The 24,879-nt window shown below is 37.5% G+C and overlaps 1 protein-coding gene across 8 annotated transcripts in view; it reads right to left on the bottom strand.

Moving 5' to 3' along the window:
- LOC106093748 (mitochondrial carrier protein Rim2) overlaps positions 1–24,879 on the bottom strand; it is a 78,637-nt gene that overhangs the window by 2,607 nt on the left and 51,151 nt on the right. For 7 of the 8 annotated variants that reach the window (XM_059364838.1, XM_059364835.1, XM_059364837.1 and 4 more), the window contains 5 exons: positions 3,837–4,053; positions 3,491–3,561; positions 3,184–3,315; positions 2,814–3,087; positions 2,529–2,749 (listed from right to left, as the gene is read on the bottom strand). In XM_059364838.1, coding sequence (XP_059220821.1) covers positions 2,529–2,749; positions 2,814–3,087; positions 3,184–3,315; positions 3,491–3,561; positions 3,837–4,053 — 915 coding nt within the window. The remainder of the gene's footprint in view (positions 1–2,528; positions 2,750–2,813; positions 3,088–3,183; positions 3,316–3,490; positions 3,562–3,836; positions 4,054–24,879) is intronic. The other variant, XM_059364839.1, reaches the window with a different exon arrangement.

Here is a 24,879-nt window from a genome sequence, read left to right on the forward strand (position 1 = left end):
TCATGATTGACGTCGGTTTTACATTATTGAAATCACCTTCAATGTCAAGAAATGCTACCATTGCATGTTCCTTGACAGCGAGAGAACCCTCAATGTAGCCGACTAGGTCGTGAAAGACAACGTTAAAAAATATTAAAAAGAGAACAGGGCCCTTAACACACCCTAGGGGCACACTCGACGTCACTCTACCAGCACTAGAGTCCAACCCCATAATTGACATATATTGAGACCTTCCTCATAAATATGAGTTAATAATCAAACAAGCGGTTTTAGAGAAATTAAATTTATAGCGTAATTTATGAATGAGTAAAACCTAGTCAATGGAGTCAAATGCTTTAGTTAAATCCAAAGACACTAATACGCAATCTTCATGGCTATCAATACACTTTCTAACTGAATCAGTAATTGATAGAACAGCAGATGTTGTATTCAAATTCCTACGGAAAGCAAATTGACTGGGACGAAATAGCGAACGAGTCTCAATATGTTCTAAAATTTGTACTTTCATTAAATTATCAAGAATTTTTGACATCGCGGGTAAGATACTAATAGGTCTTAAATTTAATCGCGACGCCATCGTAACCCTCTGCATTCGATTTAACAGAATTGACAGCTAAAATCAAATCATTAGCGGTTATATTGTAAAAAGAACAAGTAAGAGCGTGCTAAGTTCGGCTGGGCGGAAGCTTATATACCCTCCACCATGGATCGCATTTGTCGAGTTCTTTGCTCAGTATCTCTTTTTAGGCAAACAAAGAATAATGAATAAGGACTATTATGCTATTGGAGCTATATCAAGTTATTAGTCCGATTCGGACCATAAATGAATTGAATGCTGAACATTGTAGAAGTCATTGTGTAATATTTCAGTCCATTCGGATAAGAATTGCGCCTTGTAGGGGCTTAAGAAGCAAAATCGGGAGATCGGTTTATATGGGAGCTGTATCAAGCTATAGATCAATTCAGACCATACTGCACACGTTTGTTGAAGGCCTTGGAAGAAGCCGTTGTACAAAATTTGTGCTAAATCGGATTAGAATTGCTCTCTGTAGAGGCTCAAGAAGTCAAGATCCCAAATCGGTTTATATGGCAGCTATATCAGGTTATGTACCGATAGTTAGGAAGTCATATCAAAATACCTTATGCAAAATTTTAGCCAAATCGGATGAGAATTGCGCCCTCTAGCGGCATAAGAAGTCAAGATCCAAGATCGGTTTATATGGCACCTATACCAGGTTATGCACCGATTGGGACCATACTTCGCACAAATGTTGGAAGTGATACCAAAACATCACGTGCACCGATTTGGCCCTAATTCTGAATCGACAATAAGATCTCCATTTGGTATCAGAGCGATTACTAACTTCAATTATACCACTAGAATTCATCCATGAATTATCATTAAGACCTGACATAGTTGTAGTGACCGGGACAGAAGAATGAAGACAATCAACAATACTATTCAAAGTAGATAATTGATAATTAACATCATTAGAATCAAACACTGATGTTGAATCTAAATTATAGAATTGTTCCTGGAGATCATCAAAGCTAACACGACCATTAACTTTATATTCCTTCCAACATTGACTCATGCGTGCAGTAAAATTAACGGAAATAAAAATAAAGCTATAATAAGGAAACGAAAAAAGGAAACTGTATTTGAAGTTTGTGAGAACGAGAAGAAGGCTGACTAAGAATAAATAAATCAATTAAAGACAAGGTGTTACAAGAGCATTGAAAGTAGATTGGAATAGAATTATGAATGCAAAGAAGACCACATCTAGTTGGAAGGGTTCGAGAATAATGCGATTAAGCAACATCAAATAGATTATAAGGGCACCGTAGCGCAGAGGTTAAAATGTCCGCTCATGACGCTGAAAAAAAATTTTTTTTTTCAACGGTGGTTTCTGCTTCTAATGCTGGCAACATTTGTGAGGTACTATGCCATGTAAAACTTCTCTCCAAAGAGGTGTCGCACTGCGGCTCGCCGTTCGGACTCGGCTATAAAAAGGAGGCCCCTTATCATTGAGCTTAAACTTGACTGTACTGATTGATATGTGAGAAGTTTGGCCCTGTTCCTTAGTGGAAAATTCATGGACAAAATTTGAATTGACGGGACACCACTTCAAACATATGGCAGCTGTGGCTGAGATTGCAGTTATTCATTTAGCCCACCCGGTTTATAACGCAAAGCTTCTCATAAATATTTGAGACATCAGAAATATTTTGAAGATGTCAAAGCTCAAATAACTATTATTGGGTTGCCCAAAAAGTAATTGCGGATTTTTTAAAAGAAAGTAAATGCATTTTTGATAAAACTTAGAATGAACTTTAATCAAATATACTTTTTTTACACTTTTTTTCTAAATCCGCAATTACTTTTTGGGCAACCCAATAGATGGACAACCCTGTAAATTTATACACCTGTTTGATGCATACGATATACTTTTTAGATTTATTATAGTAGTGATATACAACATCTCTTCTACTCTAGACAAGACAATTTATATTGTACTTCAACTTACCTATATAAACCCGGTCTGCCTTCCTCCTTCCACACTGTATGAAGTGTTTGCCAAAATTTGTTATATTTATTGCCCTCTTCGCGCAGACGTGTTCGCGCCACTTCATGTGGATATGCTATACAGGAGGCAACAGTCTTTGATATGGCACCAGCCATCATAAACTCAAGGAAATCTCTGGATGACTTTGTGGTATCAGCCCCACGTTTATTATGCCGTTCAATCTGAAACATTTTACAAGCCAGAGAATATTATGTAGAACACTACTTGGCTAAAATCACAACTTACCAGCTTCGATTTAATGAACTCGTAGATAACAAAATGTATCATAGTTTCACAGATACCAAAATAACTGGCCGTTATGCCTTTGTAAAAGGCAGCAATGCCACCTTGAGCATAGACACGTTGTATGCATTGCCTGACAGTCATTTTTACTTTTGAGTTATAGTCCAATTGCAAACGTGTTTTAACAAACCAAATAGGATTGGTTATGGAAGAGGAAACAAAACCGGCGCTAGCTGCACTCATAATGTGAACTTGTGGTGAATCTGGTTGTACTAATCTGTATTGCAGGAGTAGATAGAGAAAAAAGTTGTACAAGTTTTAGACCAATCGTTGGCAAAGGAATGTCTTCTGTATGAGGAAAGATCCCACTTACCCTAGTTTATTGAGGAAATTTTTGGTTTCAGAATATGTGCAAAAGTATATGGCACGTGATGGAGCCACACCCACGAGATTCGGTCCGAGACCTTTAAACAATGCTCGGGGACCTTCATTTTGTACTATGTGTCTGTAAAGAAACAAAACAAAACAAAAATAAGAAAAAGTGCGTCCTAAAAACTCGATTTCCTGGACACTTAGTTAAAATTTTGACTTTAATAACATTTTTTGCCAATGTGATTGGTTTTTGTAGTTTCGTTTGTATAAAAAATCCAATTTTGAATCAAACGATCACTATGACCTACCTCAGACACTGTATTATACTCATGCTTTTGGTGGATGTGGATGAGATGCCGCAGTGAGAAATTGCCATTATCTGAAAATACACAGTGATATAATTTCAAAGAATTGTGGATAACAAACTCAAAACATTGTTAGAGATCAAAACAAAACGTGTTTTAGTTGACAACAACGTAGCGATGTATGCCAAGTTATTCTCATTTTTCATTGCCATATAAAACACGTCTTATGTTGAAGGAATTATGTGCATATGCTTGAGATATTTGCGACAGAATGTGTAGAAAACCAAAAACAATTGAAATGAATAGCAATGAGGGAGTAAAAAAAGAAATAATAAGATATTGGTACTACCCTACGAACACCCCCAATCACCTGTGGTTGGGACCTGTTGCGTAATATCGTCGTACTGAGTTTACGTCTTTGCTCAGGTCGCAGTAATTCGGAGGATACATTTGTTGCAGAGTTGCTCTCTATTCGTGGCGGCGTTAAAAAAGCTGTTGAACTTTGTAGACGAGTTTTAACAACTTCCAATGGACATGTTACAACAGCACCAACTGTACCAGCAGTTCTAAAAACGAGAGAAAGAGAGTGCACAAAATTAGTTGGTTTGAAAGACACAACAATTCTTATTTATATTTAAAATAAAAAACAACTAAAAAGGCGTTAAGTTCGTCCGGGCCGAACTTTGGATACCCTCCACCTCGGGCATATATGTAAACCACCTTTCATCATCATCCGGTGAAAAATGCATAATTTATGCCCCCATAGCAGCTATACCGAAAGCTGTTCCGATTTAGACCAAATTCGACTCGGACATTGAGTGGTGTAATAAGTACAAGTCATTGCTAAATTTTGTAGAACAAAATATTGGCCTTTTTGGTAGCCATATCCAAATATAGACCGATCTGAACCATATAGATTATAAATGTTCCTTTTATGGGGCTAAAACCTTAAATATAGACCGATCTATATAGCAGCTATATCAAAATCTGGACCGATCAGGGCCAAATTAAAGACAAATGTTGAAGGGCCTAACACAACTCACTGTCCTAAATTTTGGCGGAATCGGACAATAAAGGCGCCTTTTATGGGGCCAACGCGTTAAATCGAGAGATCGGTTAATATGGCGGCTATATCCAAATCTGGACGGATCTGAGCAAAAATGAAGACGAATGTTGAAGGGCCTAACACAACTCACTGTCCCGAATTTCGGCGACATTCGACAAGAAATGCGTCTTTTATGGGCCCAAGACCTTAAATCGAGAGATCAGTGTGTATGGAAGCTATATCCAAACCTGGACCGATATCTGCCACATTGCCGAAAGATGTCGAGGGGCTTAACTTAACTCACTGTAGCAAATTTCGGCGACATTCGACAAGAAATGCGCCTTTTATGGACCCAGACCCTAAATCGGTCTATATGACATCCATATTAAAATCTGGATCCATCTGGGCCAAATTGAAGAACGATGTCGAAAGGCCTAACACAATTCACAGTCCCAAATTTCAGCAAAATCCGATAATAAATGTGGCATTTAAGGGCCTAAGACCCTAAATCGGCGGATCGGTCTATATGACAGCAATATCAAAATCTGGATCCATCTGGGCCAAATTAAAAAAGGATGTCGACTGGCCTAACACAACTCACTGTCCCAAATTTCAGCAAAATCCGACAATAAATGCGTCTTTAATGGCCCTAAGATCCTAAATCGGCGGATCGGTCTATATAACAGCTATATAAAAATCTGGACCCATCTGGGCCAAATTGAAAAAAGGATGTCAAAGGGTCTAACACAACTCACTGTCCCAAATTTCATCAAAATCGGATAATAAATGTGGCTTTTATGGGCCTAAGACGCTAAATCGGCGGATGGGTCTATATGATATCGATCTGGATCAAATTGAAGAAGGATGTCGACTGGCCTAACACAACTCACTGTCCCAAATTTCAGCAAAATCGGATAATAAATATGGTTTTTATGGGCCTAAGACCCTAAATCGGCGGATCGATCTATGTGACAGCTATATCTAAATCGGAACCGATCTGGGCCAAATTGAGGAAGGTTATCGAAGGGCCCTACACCACTCGCTGTCCCAAATTTCCGCAAAATTGGATAATAAATGTGACTTTTATGGGCCTAAGACCTTAAATCGGCGGATCGGTTTATATGGGGGCTATATCAAGATATAGTCCGATATAGCCCATCTTCGAACTTAACCTGCTTATGGACAAAAAAGAATCTGTGCAAAGTTTCAGTTCAATAGCTCTATTTTTAAAGACTGTAGCGTGATTTCAACAGACAGACGGACGGACGGACATGGCTAGATCGTCTTAGATTTTTACGCTGATCAATTATATATATACTTTATAGGGACGGAAATGGATATTTCGATGTGTTGCAAACGGAATGACAAAATGAATGTACCCCCATCCTTCGGTGGTGGGTATGAGTATAACGGTTAAAATAAAACAAGCAAAAGCTTGCTAAGTTCGGCCGGACCGAATCTTGGGAAGCCACCACCATGGATTCTGCTAAAATATGGGAGCTATATCAGGTTATTAACCGATTTAAACCATACTTTGCACAGTTGAGTTGAGAGTCATAACAGAATACTATATGCAAAATTTCAGCCTAATCGGATAAAAATCGCAGCTTGTAATGGCTCAAGAAGAAGTCAAATTGGAAGATCGGTATATAGGGGAGCTATATCATGTTCTAGACCGATTTGGACCGTACCTAGTATAGTTGTTGAGTGTCATGACAGAACATGTACGTCTTTTTCGGCATGGAAGAGGCACATCCCGGAGTGCCTTCTCCGCACGTTTATGGTTCATGCAGGGATTGAAAAGAACCCCGAAGAAATGACGGCTTGTCAGGATACGTCACTCATGAGATCAGGGGACGCAATGAAAATGTCTGGCGAGCTGCTACCCTTCCTCGTAATCCTAGTAGGGGCATTATCATTCGCCGCGCAAAACGTGGAGAAGTGTATCATTGTAGTGTATCATTTTTGCAACTAAACTGCAATAGTCTCCTTGGCAAGATCTATGAGATTGTGGATGCGGTAAATGGCTACTGGGTGAATGTAGTCCTTGGAGAACGACCGCCTCCTATTGCACCTGAAGATATTGACCTCCCCCGGTAAACCAGAGTAGTTCTGGGCTCAATTACGTTCCGGCAGATGCAGTCACCTCAACTCCTACAGAACAAGATTTGATGCCGACGTGCACGATGTATGTGCCGATTGTAACCAGGGACCGCACGATACACGTCACCTGTTTAACTGCCCAGCCAGACTCACTCTGCTCAGACACAGATCCCTGTTGGCGCACCCCATCTTAGTCGCAGAGTTCCTGCGTTTTGACGCTCAACAGAAACAAGCAGACGAAAGATAGAACACAAGAAACTGCTACAACAACAACAGAACACTATATGCAATATTTTTAACAAATCGGATAAAAATCGCGGGTTGCAAGGGCTTAAGAAGTCAAATCGGGAAATCATGTTCTTGACCGATTTGATCCATACTTAGCAGCTAATCGGACAAAAACAACGTCGTCCAGGGGCTCAAGAAGTCAAATCGGGAGATCGGTTCCGTTTGATGTTTGAACAAATTTCATAACCAACCAGTAAGGTAGGGCAAAAGTCGGGCGGTGCCGATTGTATAATAACCTACACCTACCCTATAAGTACAATATAGGAGCTATATCCAATTCTGAACCAATTTTGATGGACCTCGGCGAGCAAATATTGTCAAACTGTAACAACTACGGTTGAAAAATTACAACATTATACCAAATTACCCAAAATCTGGCGAACATATTATAGGAGCTATATCCAATTCTGAACCGATGTCGAGCAAACTTCTCAGATAATGTGATAGTCGTTGTTGTGCAAAATTTTGGCAAGATTGGTCAGACAATGCGCTTGCAGTAGCTCTTGGGGTGAAAATCAGCCGATATTCATATATGACAGCTATATCTAAATCTGGGCCGATTTCTATGAAATCCACCAGTAATATCGACAGTTATTGGGTTGCCCAAAAAGTAATTGCGGATTTTTCATATAGTCGGCGTTGACAAATATTTTCACAGCTTGTGACTCTGTAATTGCATTCTTTCTTCTGTCAGTTATCAGCTGTTACTTTTAGCTTGCTTTAGAAAAAAAATCCGCAATTACTTTTTGGGCAACCGTATAATCCCTCCTGCAAAATTTCGAAAGAATCCATTTAAAACTGAGCACTTTCTTGCAATATTTCTCAACTCGGACAGCCGCCGAGGAAAGCGTTTTGCAAAATTTTGGCAAGATGGGTCAATAAATGCGCTAGCTGTGATTTTAGAAGTAAAAATCGGGCGAGGTATATATTTATGAGAGCTGTATCTAAATCTGAACCGATTTCCATTTCACTAGCAATGTCGAGAGTCAAGAGAAAACGCTTCCTGCCAAATATCTGTTAACAAAAGACCATTTTATTGCAATATTACTGCAAATCGGACGAACATATATATCTATATCTAAATCTGAACCAGTTTCGAAAAAAAACATTGTGGAAGTCGTCGAGAAAATCGTTGCACAAAGTTTTGGGAAGATTGGTCAATAAATGTGCTTGCAGTGGCTCTAGGAGAGAAAATCGGGTGATATTTATATATGAGAGCTATATCTAAATCTCGATCGATTTCCATGAAATTCACAAGTAATGTCGAAAGTCATAAAAAAGTCCTTCCTCCAAGTTACGAGAGAATCGGTTCGAAAATGACAATTTTATAGCATTATTATTGAAAATCGGACAAACATATATATGGGAGCTATACCCAAATCTGAACCGATTTTTTCCAATTTTAATAGGCTTCGTCTCTAGACTGAATAACATGCCTGTACCAAATTTGAAGACGATCGGATGAAAACTGCAACATGCACTTTGTACACATTTTTGACATGGACAGACAGACGGACGGACAGACAGACAGACGGACATAGCTAAATCGAATCAGCAGGTGATTCTGAGTCGATCGGTATACTTATCAATGGGTCTATCTCTCTTCCTTTTGGGTGTTACAAATAAATTCACTATGTTATAATACCCTGTACCACAGCAGTGGTGTAGGGTATAAAAATGTATATTTAGAATAAATGCTATTCTCTTATTCTATGATTTCTTTTAGCAAATTTCTTAAATTTATTTTTAATAGTTTAGGGAAATGGTTTTATATGGAAACTATATCAGATTATAGACCATACCTACCAGAGAATAGATTATATAGATTATAACGCACTCATATTTTCATTTATTTTTTATTAATATAAAGGCAATGCTTCAATTGTTGTTAAGAAGTTCAACAATTTTTTTATGGATTCATTCAAAAGTTTAAAATTTTTAAAACTGAATCAACAGATATCAGCAGAGTAATTTCTCTGGGTGTAGTCTCTGTAAACGAAACCTCGTAGTTATTTAGTCCTAAAATATTTATTTAATAATAAAGCTTCCTTTATGCAGAGGCAAATATTTCTTAGTACATATTCCAAATTGTGGTAGATACTCAAAAAAGCTGCCAAGTTACTTGCAAAAAATTGTGCGTATGTTTATACAGCTTTTATTGAATTTTAGCAAGTATGATTGAATACAAACAATTTAAAAAAGTTGGTCTTAAATATATACGATATAAATGTATACACCAGGGACGTAGGCAGGATTTTTTTTTGGGGTTGTACAATATATTAGAACTACAAAACTAATAAGTACGCTTACACTCTAACATTCAACAAGTAGGAGTTTTGGGGGGAGGTGGGGCTCGGACCCGATAGTCCCCCCCCACAGGATACGTCATCGGTATACACAAACCAAAAATATAGTTTTTTCTATTTTCATATCTTTCCAATTACGTTAACTTTCCGTTTTTTATTCCTTCACATTTAAATTAATAGGTTACTCATGGAAAATCAGTTTTTATCCAGACTTTTCTTCTTGTGCATCTATAGACATTTTCTTCTATTGCGATGATCTTTATTCTTAAGACACTTAATTTTGCTGGCAATGACGTTAGCAAGCAAACACGCTTCTATATCGCAAAATAGATTCATATATTTTTCAACGTCGAATTTTAACAGAAGAATGTCAAATATAATGGAATTGAACAAACATTCATTTCAACTCAGTATTGTGTAGATATGTGAAAATTAACCATGTAAATAAGCGCTTTTGCAGATGTCTATTAATTATAATGGGTTATTTATATTTAGACAAAAACACGTCAATCATTAGTGGAAAATTTAATTGCATAAGTGATAGGAAGATATCAAATCAAAATTAAATCAAGAGTGTTTTCAAAAGGAATTAATTGGAAAATGTTGTAAATTACAAATGCAAATTTTGCCCATGAACATTCCACTAAGGAACAGGGGGAAACTTCTCACATATCAATGAGTGCAGCGCAAGCACTTCTCTCTCTTTGGAGAGAAGTTTTAAATGGCATAGTACCTTACAAATGTTGCCAGCATTAGGAGGGGAAAACCACCGATGAAAATTTTTTCTGATGGTCTCGCCAGGATTCGAACCCAGGCGTTCAGCGTCACAGGCGACCATGCTAACCTCTGCGCTACGGTGGCCTCCATTGTATATTAGTTTAATAATAAAGCAAGAGTAGTTTCAAATGAATCCTTACTTTGTATTAAAAGTAGAAATTACGGCCTTGATACGAGGAGCAATGCCGGCGTTTTGATATGCACCCCACATTGAATATTAGTTCAGTAGTTTAAAACGAAGTCCGTGGAAACCCTAAACTGAAATTTTCAAAAATATCAAAAGGTTTATGTAGGTCGATGAAAAGTCGTTAGGAAGAGTACAAAAATCCAAATTTGGGGAAAAGTTGATACTCTGGGGAACAACATCAAATTATTTAAAGAATACTCTATATATTTTTGAAAAGCAATTTAAGATGAAGTGAAGCACACCGGTTCATATAGTAAATATATAAAGTCATTGTTGTTCAATGAAATTATTTAAACTTTTTGTGCCAAACATTATTTATTTATTTATGCATATAATTAAGTATAATTTTCAGAGATTCGCAGTTGTTTATGCCAAGTTCTAAATGGGGATTTGCTAATTTTTATAATTATAGCAATTAAATTATATTACTTAACAATAACTCAAATATAAAAAGTTTCCTCAATCGTATATCACAAACCCAATTGTAAAGTTTTTAATTTATCACCCACGTTTACCAACTAATAAATAATTTGAGCAAGCCGTTGGCTAGATAGTTATTCCTACGGTAACTGCCAACAAAACATATGATCTTGAATGTACACTCACAGAAAAAATTTTGAAAATAGCATACACTGTCTGCTAAATATTAGTAGTTAATTTTGTAAAATTCCACAAATTAAAAACACCTCTTCCAACAAAACTTCTAAGAAAAATGCCTAAAGTAATCAAGACAAGTAGCAGACAAACGTAAATAATAGCATAACTTTTTTTTCAGCAGATTTTTGTAATTAAAACAGCATATTTTGCTTGCTGATTTAGCTGACCGAAATGTTTGCTAATACCGCAGCCCTATGTTTGCTGAAACAGCAATAATGTCTGCTTTCCCATTTTCAGCAGACAAAGACTGCTATTTAAGCAATTTTTTTTTGCTGTTTTGAATGACAAATTTGGTTGAGTGTACATAGCAGGATACACTTACAATGTGAGGTCACGCGAACAGCTGAGTACAATTTCTTATTTTTGTTTTGATTTTGCCATAACTCAAAATGTCAAAAGCTTGTTAAGATGTGATGTTTTTCTGAGAGCTTTAAACGAAGTTTTATTTGATCGATATTCCGCACATAAGCAACAAAGCATATTTAAAGAAAATAAATTGTAAAACAGCGTTTATTTCTAAAATCACTTTGACATTTGTATACACGGCATTTGCCAATCAAGGGGTACATTTTTGTTGTTGTGCTAATGACGCTATCTCTTAATTGTACCATGGTACATAGGTGAAGAACTATGAAAAAAAAAGAGATTAATAAAACTAACCAGTAAGGAAAGGCAAAAGACGGGCGGTGCCGACTTTATAATACCCTACACCTACCATATAAATAAAAAAGTGGGTCTATACCTAATTCTGAACCAATTTTGATGGACCTCAGCGGATATATTCAGATAGGTTATTAAAATTACTGAAATAAAATTTCGAGCAAAGCAAATATGTTCAAAATGTAATAACTACGGTTGACAAATGACAAAAAATTACCCAAAATATGACGAATATATATATGGGAGTTATATCTAAATCTGAACCGATTTCGATCAAACTTTTTGGACATTGTGGAAGTCGTCGAGGAAGGCGATGTACAACATTTTGGGAAGATTGGTCAATAAATGCGCTTGCAGTAGGTGTAGGTGTGAAAATCGGGCGATATATATATGAGAGCTATATCTTAATCTGAATCGATTTCTATTAAATTCACCAGGGTTATAAGAAAATCCTTCCTGAAAAATTTCGCGAGAATCGGTTAACAAATGACTATTTTATTGCTGTATTATTGCAAATCGGACGAACATATATATGGGAACTATATCAAAATCTGAACCGATTTCTATGAAATTCACCACTAGTATCGTTAGTCATAAGAAAATCCTTTCTGCCAAATTTCGAGAGAATCGGTTAAGATGTCTGGAAGATAAAGTTAACTTTAACTAGTAGAGACACAAGCCAATTCAATTTTCAGCGTAATGTTAACACGTTAACAGAGCTCTGTTATAAAATTAACAGCCAATATTTAATAATAAAAAAACCATTTTAGCTCCAAATTCCGCAAAAAAACCAAAATATATCATAAACGCTTCAAATTTTCTAAAAAATATTAAAATTATATAAATATTTACCATTATCACATACATAAACCAACTTTTCTCACGAGTGCTATTCTACATAAAGAGGTCCATGTAATAAATCCCCAAGCGGTGATTGACTCACTATTGTTCAGTCCGCCATAGTGGGCCCATCTTTCTCTAAACTGAAACTGCTCTGATATGGCCAATACAATCGAAAATGGACATTATCTTTTTTCCATCAATTCTTAGGGTGTCGGTTAAAGCATTTCTGGAAAGCCCTTGGTCCATGTAATATATCCCCAAGAAGTGATTGACGCACTATTTTTCACTCCGCCACAGTGGGCTCATCTTTCTCTAAAGTGAAATTTCTCTGATATGGACAATACAATCGAAAATGGCCATTATCTTTTTTCCTTCAATACTTGGGTGTCGGTTAAAGCATTTTTAGAAAGCCCTTGGTCTATGTAATAAATCCCAAAGCGGTGATTGACGCACTATTTTTCAGTCCGTCACAGTGTGCTCATCTTTATCTAGAATAGCACTCGTGAGAAAAGTTGGTTTATGTATGTGATAATGGTAAAGGATGCAAGAAGGAGGTCAGTATAGCTATTGGTATCATAACGAGACACATAGGACTACGAGCTCACTAATGTAAAATCGGTGCGGCAAGTGATAGCATGAGTAGGGCATGCGGGGAAGATGATGAGACGTTGGAGCATTTCTTTTGTCATTGCCCGGTACCGGTACTTAGGTGGAGACACAATATCAAACATGAACCAACTTAGGGGCGTGGCATTGAAAACAATTAAGGATTTTGTAAGTAGCACGGAATTCCTAACTTAAAATTTTCTTTTTAGAGGTTACTTTACTTTTTAGAGCACACAACTTTACTTTTTAGAGCGCACAACTAGCCGATTACTGGCTTAGGTGTATGTCCATAGTGGCATGGGGCGGATTAATATCTGCACCCTCTTTTCAACCTAACCTAACCTAAAAAGTAAGCTCGAAAAAAATATAATAAGTCAGGAATTCCTTCGTCTTCCTCATTAGGATTTAGTACATAAACAAGGACGGGCAAATCCAAGTTTGTCCGTCCTCACATTGAATATCTCAGTTTGCAAAAAAAACCTTCCATACGTATGTTCCATCTGATTTGTTTAGGTGTTTCCCTAAAAGTAGTAGCTAAACCTGGGATTGTAGGCTATTATAAAGTCGGCTCCGCTTAACTTTTGCCTCTGCTTATTTATTATTCTATTTATCTAATAATAGATCTCTTTTCTATTTTCTATTTTCTCTTTCCTTTTTATTTTTATATAAAACAAAACAAATCCCTTAATTCCCTTTAATGACAAAGACATCATATAAATAAATTAACTTTGCCCCTAATTGTTTCCTATGCATTCGAAAGTGGTTTCACCTTGGGGAGACATAATTTGATTCCTAGACCATGACCTTGTACAACAATACACAGTTTGAATTGAATACAAAAATACGAGAATATATCTACATATATGTGAATTTTCTAATGTTAAATGAGGTAGGCCAAATGCGAATCACAAAACTAAAATAATCAGGGGCAAACAAATCTTCTCACAGTGGTGAATGTGTGCCTATTATGATTATCTGCGCAGGTTTATCGACACACGCTGACTTTTATGTTCAGACTAACAAACGAAATCTTATCAACTAAAATCAGCCAACTGTAATTTTTAAACAAAACATTTTTCTTTGATAAGCAAGCTTATAAAAGAAATTGGTTGTTTTTTGTTTTAAAAAGGGGAGCCGCCCTGCACCCAAGAGAACCCAAAACGAACATATAGGACAATGTGGGATTTATATTAAAAGGGATATGGGAGCGGGTTTGTATATTTGTTTGTTCAGTATAGACTCAATAGTGGCTAAACTGATTTTCAAAAATTTTAACAGATTATATACGTTGATTTGGAAGGAGTAAGAGGTTATATATTTTTTTGATTTCGGAAAGGGGTCGGACCCTCCTCCTTATCCCAAAAGCAACACCCCAAAATAGAAGTGGACCGAACGGGACAATATGTAACTCAAATGAAAGGTATTTTGAAATAGAATACGAATTTGATATTAACAAGTAAAAAAGCGGTAAGTTCGGCCGGGCCAAACTTTGGATACCCACCACCTCGGGTATATATGTAAACCACCTTTCGTCATAATCCGGTGAAAAATGCATAATATATGCTCCCATATCAGCTTTATCAAAATATGCTCCGATTTGGACCAAATTTGACACGGATATTGCGTGATCCAATAAGTACAAGTCATTGTTCAATTTTGTAGAACAAAATATTGGTCTTTTTGGTAGCCATATCCAAATATAGACCGATCTGAACCATATACGACACGCATGTCGAAAAGCCTAACATAAGTCACTGTGTCAAATTTCAGCGAAATCGGACTATATATATGTGCCTTTTATGGGGCCAAAATTTTAAATCGAGAGATCGGTCTATATGGCAGCTATATCCAAATCTGGAACGATCTGGGCCAAATTGAAGAGGGCTGTCGAAGGGCCAAACACAACGCACTGTCCCAAATTTCGACGAAATCGGACAATAAATCCGCCTTTTATGGGCCCAAAACCTTAAATCGGGAGATCGGTCTATATGGCAGCAGTATCCAAATTTGGACCGATCTGGGTCAAATTGAAGAAAGTTGTCGAAGGGCCTAACGCAACTCACTGTCCCAAATTTCGTCGAAATCGGACAATAAATGTGCCTTTTATGGGGCCAAGACTTTAAATCGAGAGATCGGTCTATATGGCAGCTATATCCAAATCTGAAACGATTTGGGCCAAATTGATGAGGGCTATTGAAGGGCCAAACACAACGCACTGTCCCAAATTTCGGCGAAATCGGACAATAAATGCGCCTATTATGGGCCCAAAACCTTAAATCGAGGGATCGGTCTATATGGCAGCTATATCCAAATCTTTACCGATCTAGGCCGAATTGAAGAAGGATGTCGACTGGCCTAACACAACTCACTGTCCCAAATCGGATAACAAATGTGGCTTTTATGGGCCAAAGACCCAAATCGGCTAATCGGTCTATATCAAGATATAGTCCGATATAACCTAAAGGGTGATTTTTTTGAGGTTAGGATTTTCATGCATTAGTATTTGACAGATCACGTGGGATTTCAGACATGGTGTCAAAGAGAAAGATGCTCAGTATGCTTTGACATTTCATCATGAATAGACTTACTAACGAGCAACGCTTGCAAATCATTGAATTTTATTACCAAAATCAGTGTTCGGTTCGAAATGTGTTCAAATTTTGACAAATTTTGTTCAGCGATGAGGCTCATTTCTGGTTGAATGGCTACGTAAATAAGCAAAATTGCCGCATTTGGAGTGAAGAGCAACCAGAAGCCGTTCAAGAACTGCCCATGCATCCCGAAAAATGCACTGTTTGGTGTGGTTTGTACGCTGGTGGAATCATTGGACCGTATTTTTTCAAAGATGCTGTTGGACTCAACGTTACGGTGAACGAACACATTTCGAACCGAACACTGATTTTGGTAATAAAATTCAATGATTTGCAAGCGTTGCTCGTTAGTAAGTCTATTCATGATGAAATGTCAAAGCATACTGAGCATCTTTCTCTTTGACACCATGTCTGAAATCCCACGTGATCTGTCAAATACTAATGCATGAAAATCCTAACCTCAAAAAAATCACCCTTTATCTTCGAACTTAACCTGCTTATGGACAAAAAAGAATGTGTGCCAAGTTTCAGCTTAATATCTCTATTTTTAAAGACTGTAGCGAGATTTTAACAGAGAGACGGACGGACACGGCTAGATCTTCTTAGATTTTTTCGCTGATCAGGAATATATTTACTTTATATGGTCGGAAACGGATATTTCGAAGTGTTGCAAACGGAATGACAAAATGAATATACCCCCATCCTTCGGTGGTGAGACCACAAAATACCCATATTGCCGGACCACAAAATACCCATATTGGCAATATGGGACTCAAATGAAAATTATTGGTTGGAATTCGAATAAAGAATTAAAATTTGGCATATAGACCGGGTATACAATATGGGGCTCAAATGAAAGGCATTTAAAAGTAGAGCACGAAACTGATATCTGTTTTCATGATCAAATGTCTGAATGGCCGCCCAACCCTAAAACACCGCACAAGTTGGACATATTTATCGATCTTGGCAATATTGGGCTAAAAACAAAGGTATTTGGAAGTAGAACAAGGATTTGGTGTCCATTTCATGTGCTTAGAGTCTAGGAGCCCGCCCATCCCCATATTGCTATGTTCGGTAAGTATTCCTGTTTGGGGGTGGTGGATACCCAGGCATTTGACCCCAAGAGCGAATACCAAGTTCATGCTCTATTTCCAAATACATTTCTTCTGAGCGCCATATAACACGACTTTTGGAGTGGGGCGGCTTTTAGGGGAGGATATGTCCCCTTCCGATTATATAGTCAAATTTTATAGTCTATTGATCCTTATAAACCAACTTACACAATCTGTGAAAATTGCAGATTCTGTAGGTTTGTATGTTAGGTTCGCAATCTACTTAAAATATTCATCATTTGATCCCCACATTGTCATTATTGGTCAGTTTACCTATTTGGGGTGGTTTTAGGGATTAGAGTGCCACCCAGAAACTTGGACAACAATTTTAGTATCATATTCGTAATCTGCTCTTAAAGACCTTTTTAGTTATGGTCAACTAATATTACGATTTGGGGGCTGGTTTAGGGGGTTTGAGCGGTCCTCTATTTCTTGGACCTCATTTTTAAGTCATATTCGAAGTCTACTCCCAAATACCTTTGAATTTACTCCCACATGATCGTCCAAAATGCCTATTTGGGTCGGTTTTAGGTTTGGGGCAAACTATTCATAGGATGGGGTTATACTAATCTAGTCATTCTGTTAGTAACACCTCAAAATATTCGTCTAAGACCCCATAAAGTATATTTATTCTTGATCGTCTCGGCATTCCGAGTCGATCTAGCCATGTCCGTCCGATCGTAAAAGTAACAGCTTGAAATTTTGCACAGATACTTGATATTGATGTAGGTTGTTGGGGATTGCAAATGAGTTATATCGGTTCAGATTTAGATATAGCTCCCATAGAAACAGATCTCCCGATTTGACTTCTTGAGGCCCTGGGAACAGCAATTTTTCGGCTGAAATTTTGCATGTAGTGTTCTGTTATGACTTCCATCAACCGTGCCAAGTACGGTCCAAATCGGTCTATTACCTCATATGGATCCCATATAAACCGATCTCCTGATTTGACTTCTTGAGCCCTTGCAAGCCGCAATGTTCGTCCGATTTGACTGAAATTTTGCATGTAGTGTTCTGTTTTGAATTTCAACAACTGCGCCAATACAGTCCGAATTGGTCTATAACCTGATAGAGCTCCCATATAAACCGATCTCCCGATTTTACTTCCTTAGCCCTTGGAAGCCGCAATTTTTCCCGATTTGGCTGAAATTTTGCAACGATGTTCTGTTATGACTTTCAACAACTGCGCCAAGTACGGTCCGAATCGGTCTATAAACTGATATAGCTCCCATATAAACCGATCTCCCGATTTGACTACTTCAGCCACTAGAAGCCGCAATTTTTTTTTTGGCTTTGGCTGAAATTTTGCATATGGTGTTCTGTTATAACTTACAACAACTGTGGCAAGTACGGTCGAAATCGGTCTATAACCATATAAACCGATCCCACGATTTCACTTCTTGAGATATACATACACAAGACCTGACATCAGCCATCTTACAAGAGAAACACAATTGCACATCTTATCATATCTATTAGGTATGCTTGCAATATCATTGACATACAGTGAAAATAGTAGCGGTCCCAGAACAGAACCCTGGGCAATACCACAAGTAAGTTCCAAGAAATCAGGCATCGTACCTGTGATCGTCTGTCTAGATATGATGGAATAAACCGGACTACAGTGTTGTCAAAATTAAACAAGGTTGTACGTTTTGATAGCAATATCGTGTGATCCACGGAGTCGAATGCCTTAGAGTGGTCTAAAAGGACAAAAAAGCTTACATGGTCATCATTAATGTTACGTCAAATATTTTCGTCTACATCAATAAGTGCTGTCGTACAACTACGGCCATTACGAAGCGATTAACAGATTTTTCAATTAACAGGTTTTTAATTAAACGGTGGGAAATGTGTTAAAAAGTCCTTAAAATCTATTAGTTCAATTGATTTTTTTTCAATTAACTGGTTTTTTCAATTAAATTCAATTAACCAGAGTTAAAATTTAAGCTCTACTCCGCCATTTTTGTTTGTTTTTTTTTTCGACCACAGGGAAGATTTCTCATTATCACTCTCAGACTAGGTGTGTGAAAAATTTGTACACACATTCTTCCAAGCTTATACATTCTTCTTGGCTAACATAAAGTATTTAACAACCGAAACTACAGTAGCTCACAACTAATTTCAACTGCCTAATATTAACTTTTCGCATATTTTTTTATTATTGTTGTTGTTATGAACAATAATAAAAATTCGAGTAGCGTGATACTAAAAATTCTCCAATGGTATCATGAGAATCCAAATTAAAGGGGTACAATATTGATTACATACATCTAAACAGTTTCAGACATGTATGAAATGTTGGGCCAACAGAAAATTAACAAATGAAACTGCAAATATGAGTTTGATCAATAAATAAAAAAATCAACAAAAAATGGAGCATTTATTTTTAGACATTTTATTCATGAAAAGCCAACCGTGTCACCTATCGTACGTCGCACAGTGGAAAAGAAAAGAAAAAAAAACAAGCAAAAATATGCCTTGTGAGAAAGTATGGGGATATCTCATTGAAATTTAGAATGGTTAGGGCTGAGGTGTAAGCGGGATCGTGTGCTAAATTTCAAGGCCCTTAGATGTTCGGGTGCCTTTTGGCAGGTCCCTTGGTCACCTGGGTATTTTGAAAATTTGTTGGGAATGCCATTTTGGGGATTTCTGTAAAAAAAAGGAGGTCCCTTATCATTGAGCTTAAAAATTAATCGGACTGCATTTATTGATATGAGAGAAGTATCCCCTGTTCCTTAATGGAATGTTCATGGGAAATTTAGTAGTATCATAAATTGCAAACGAAGATTTGACAGCCCCAACAAATTTTCGAAACCTAGGTGATCAATTTTAGGGGCCTTCCAAAAGGCGCCCGGACAACCTAGGGCCTTGAAATTTAGCACCCGATCTTTCTAACACCCCAGCTCTAACCATTCCAAAGAGATACATTCACCTGTTTTCACACGGCATGTTATACCCTTCACCATAGGATGGGGGTATACTAATTTCGTCATTCTGTTTGTAACTCCTCAAATTATTCGTCTAAGAACCCATAAAGTACATGTATTCTTGATCGTCGTGACATTTTAAGTCGAACTAGCCAGGTCCGTCTGTCTGTCCGACCGTCCGTATGTCTGTCGAAAGCACGCTTACTTTCGATGGAGTAAAGCTAGCCGCTTGAAATTTTGCACAAATACTTCATATTAGCGTAGGTCGGTTGGGATTGCAAATGGGCCATATCGGTCCATGTTTTGATATAGCTGCCATATAAATCAATCTTGTGTCTTGATTTCTTGAGCTTCTAGAGGGCACAATTTTTATCCGATTAAGCCGAAATTCTGCACATATCGTTCTAGTATGACATCCAACAACTGTGCTAATTTTGGTTGAAATCGGTCCCTAACCTGGTATAACAGTCATATAAACCGATCTGGGTATTGACTTCTAGAGCCTATAGAGGGCGCAATTCCCATCCGATTTAACTGAAATTTTGCATGGCGTGTTTTATTACGACTTCCAACAACTATGGCAAATATGGTACAAATCGGTCCATAACATGATATAGCTGCCATATAAGCCTATCTGGGATATTGACTTCTTCAGCCTCTAGAGGGCGCAATTCTTATCCGATTTGGCTGAAATTTTGAATGACGTGTTTCGTTATGACTTTCAACAACTATGGCAAATATGTCCATAATCTGATATAGCTGCCATATAAGCCGATCTGGGATATTGATTTCTTCAGCCTCTAGAGGGCGCAATTCTTATCCGATTTGGCTAAAATTTTGCATGACGTGTTTCGTTATGACTTTCAACAACTATGGTTCAAATCGGTCCATAATCTGATAAAGCTGTCATATAAGCCGATTATGGATCGGATTTTCTTTCAATCTGGCTGCCCTATTTACTTTTAATGTACGTCATTACAGAACTTAGTAAGCAATAATATAATTATAAGCGGCTCTTGTTTTTTAAATTTTTTTTTTTGGTTTTCTCCCACTGTGCGTCGGCAAACGTATTAATCAAATGAAATGGGAATTGTGCAAATATCAGTCGGCATTAAATTATGCAATTAAATAATTTATTAAAGCGTAATAAGCGCTATAACAAAGAATAAATACAAATTAATATTTTATTGATTATTTGCGAAATACGAACCAGTACAAGGAACTGCAACAATATTCAATCGGACAGGTTAAGTACAACAAAACAAAATTGATGAGGGTCTTCACTGCGGATCATAATGGATTCTCTTTTGCGTTATTATGACAATGAAAGAGCTCTATCGCAGGAAAATCCAGACAATTCCAGTATAACTGACACAAAACAAGTAAAAGCGTGCTAAGTTCGGCCGGGCCGAATCTTATATACCCTCCACCATGGATCGCATATGTCGATTTCTTTTCCCGGCATCTCTTCTTAGGCAAAAAAGGATATAAGAAAAGAGTTGCTCTGCTATTAAAACGATATCAAGATATGGTCCGGTTCGGACCACAATTAAATTATATGTTGGAGACTTGTGTAAAATTTCAGTCAATTCGTATAAGAATTGCGCCCATTGGGGCTCACGAAGTAAAATAGAGAGAACGATTTATATGGGATCTGTATCGGGCTATAGACCGATTCAGACCATAATAAACAACGTTTGTTGATGGTCATGAGAGGATCCATCGTACAAAATTTCAGGCATATCGGATAATAATTGCGACCTCTAGGGGCCAAGAAGTCAAGATCCCAGATCGGTTTATATGGCAGCTATATCAGGTTATGAACCGATTTGAACCTTATTTGACACAGTTGTTGAAAGTAAAAATAAAATACGTCATGCAAAATTTCAGCCAAATCGGATAGGAATTGCGCCCTCTAGAAGCTCAAGAAATCAAATCCCCAGATCTGTTTATATGACAGCTATATCAGGTTATCGACCGATTTGAACCATACTTGGCACAGTTGTTGGATATCATAACGAAATACTTTGTGCAAAAATTAATTCAAATCGGATAAGAATTGTGCCCTCTAGAGGGTCAAGAAGTCAAGACCCAAGATCGGTTTATATGGTAGCTATATCAGGTTATGAACCGATTTAAACCATACTTGGCACAGTTGTTGGGTATCATAACAAAACACGTCGTGCGAAATTTAATTCTAATCGGATAAGAATTGCGCCCTCTAGAGGGTCAAGAAGTCAAGACCCAAGATCGGTTTATATGGCAGCTATATCAGGTTATGGACCGATTTGAACCATACTTGGCACAATTGTTGGATATAATAAGAAAACACGTCGCGCAAAATTTCATTTCAATCGGATAAGAATTGCGCACTCTAGAGGCTCAAGAAGTCAAGACCCAAGATCGGTTTATATGGCAGCTATATCAGGTTATGGACCGATTTGAACCATACTTGGCACAGTTGTTGGATATCATAACAAAACACGTCGTGCATAATTTCATTCTGATCGGATAAGAATTGCGCACGCTAGAGGCTCAAGAAGTCAAGACCCAAGATCGGTTTATATGGCAGCTATATCAGGTTATGGACCGATTTGAACCATACTTGGCACAGTTGTTGGACATCATAGCAAAACACGACTTGCAAAATTTCATTCTGATCGGATAAGAATTGCGCACTCTAGAGGCTCAAGAAGTCAAGACCCAAGATCGGTTTATATGGCAGCTATATCAAAACATGGACCGATATGGCCCATTTACAATACCAACCGACCTACACTAATAAGAAGTATTTGTGCAAAATTTCAAGCGGCTAGCTTTACTCCTTCGGAAGTTAGCGTGCTTTCGACAGACAGACGGACGGACGGACGGACGGACGGACGGACAGACGGACGGACATGGCTAGATCGACATAAAATGTCACGACGATCAAGAATATATATACTTTATGGGGTCTCAGACGAATATTTCGAGTAGTTACAAACAGAATGACGAAATTAGTATACCCCCCATCTTATGGTGGAGGGTATAAAAATCCAAGGTAAGATAACCCCTCAAGACCTTCGCTCGATCATACGTAATGCTATATCATTGAAAATAATATTATTTTTATTTTTGTTGTTGAGGTACTGCCAAGTGGGGGTATTAAAAAATAATAATCAATCTGATCGATTAGCAACACATGCACTGAATGAAATATGCATCTTGGAAAATAGGGCAGCATTATATTTGTCGGAAAATAGAAATATGTAGACGAAAACCATAAAAACAAAACAAAGCGACACCTTAATCAGCATGAGCTTGTACAACCAGCTCAATCCAGATTTGGACACCAAAACAAAAATAATTGATGCGACGATCAAAATTTAGACCTACATTAATGATTCATTAAAGCTTCCCCTTGTTTATTCGTCGCCCCAAACTTACATGTGATGGTCTTAAATTTCCGTAAGAAATGTATGTTTGTACAGTGTATATATGACTGCGCATCTAATTGTCACTAAGTCGCTAATAATTTCATCGTCTTGAATTAAGTAACTAGGAGAGCAATTCGCTTTATCACAATTTTTTTATATTATGTTCTATAATTAAAAGGGTTTAAAGAAACTTTGCCTGGCATCTAGTCACAAATTGATTTCACCATGTTACTTATTGATTTACATCAGCATGATGAAACTATAATTGAAAAAATCAATCAAAATCAAGGTTTGTTTTAGAAGATATATGATTTATTTTTAACGATACCATGGACGTGTTTCGAAACACCGCGATCGTATTTTTGGAGCATTTCTTCTTCCGATTGACAAATTGGGTGGGATCCAACGCGAACAAATTTTGATGGTGGTTATGCAATATCGAATGTATGCTGGTGCCACTAATGCCACAACTTTTCTCAATCTCACGATAGGTCACATGACGATCTTGCAATATCTGTTGGCGCACAGCATGGTTTTTGGAACAACTACTGATTTTGGACGACCTTAACGAAAATCGTCTTGGAATACCATCGCTAACCACTGGTCCTTGATGGAGCTTCATAGCCAAAAATTGAATTAAGTTCATCGATGCACTGTTGTTGAGTTAATCCATGTCGAAAGTTGTAAAAAATAATTGCCATTCCATTCATTCCATTTTTTAAGTTACTGTAAACAACACAAATAGCGCTCGTATGCCCAAAACATTCTGAGTACGTACAACCTCAAAAATTTCAAGCTTTGCGATAGAGCTGTTAGTTGGCAGATTGCAACACAACCCTAGTAAAACCTTGCAAAATTTTTTTACGGTATGACCTAAATTGTGGCTACCTTAGCCTTTAAAGTACGTATAGGACATCTATGGAAGTTATATCTAATATGATTCGATTTTGACAAAATTGTGTCTACTATAGCCTTAAAAGGCCATATCAGATGAAAGACATACATTGGGCTATAACTAAATCTGAATCATTAGGTTATAACTAAAACTGAATTTAAGACAATCGGACTACAAATGCGATTTGTACCATGATCACAAGAATACATAGACAGACTGACAGACGGGCACAGTGTAATCGAATCAGGAAGTGATCGGTATACTTATCAATGGGTTTAGTTCTTCTTCTTAGCATTGCAAACATATGCATTATAATACCCTGTACCACAGTGGTGGTGTGGTTTTGGTATCACTTCCAACAACTGCGGTGAGTATGGTTCAAATCGGTACATATTTTGATATAGCTGCCATATAAACTGATCTTGGGTCTTGACTTCTTGAGCTTCTAGAGGGCGCAATTCTCGTCCGATTTGACCGAAATTTTGCACGTAGTGTTTCGGTATCACTTCCAACAAATGTGTTAAGTATGATTTAAATCGGTTCATAATCTGGTATCTATAGCTGTCATATAAACCGATCTTGGATCTTGACTTCTTGAGCCAATAGAGCGCGCAATTCTCATCCGATTTGGCTGAAATTTTGCATGAGGTGTTCCGTTATGACTTTCAATAACTGTGCTGGGTATGGCTCAAATCGGTACCTAAACTGATATAGCTGCCATATAAACCCATCAGGGATCTTGACTTCTTGAGCCTCTAGAAGGCACAATTCCGATCCGATTTGACAGAAATTTTGTACAACCCTTCAACATACGTGTCTAATATGGTCTGAATCGATCAATAGCTTGATATAAACCGATCTCCCAATTTTGCTTCTTGAGCCCCTACAAGGCGCAATTCTTATCAGAATTAACTGAAATATTACATGACTTCTATAATGTTCAGCATTCATTTATGGTCCGGATCGGACTATAACT

Source organism: Stomoxys calcitrans, chromosome 3 (assembly GCF_963082655.1).
Source record: "Stomoxys calcitrans chromosome 3, idStoCalc2.1, whole genome shotgun sequence".
NCBI lineage: Eukaryota > Metazoa > Arthropoda > Insecta > Diptera > Muscidae > Stomoxys > Stomoxys calcitrans.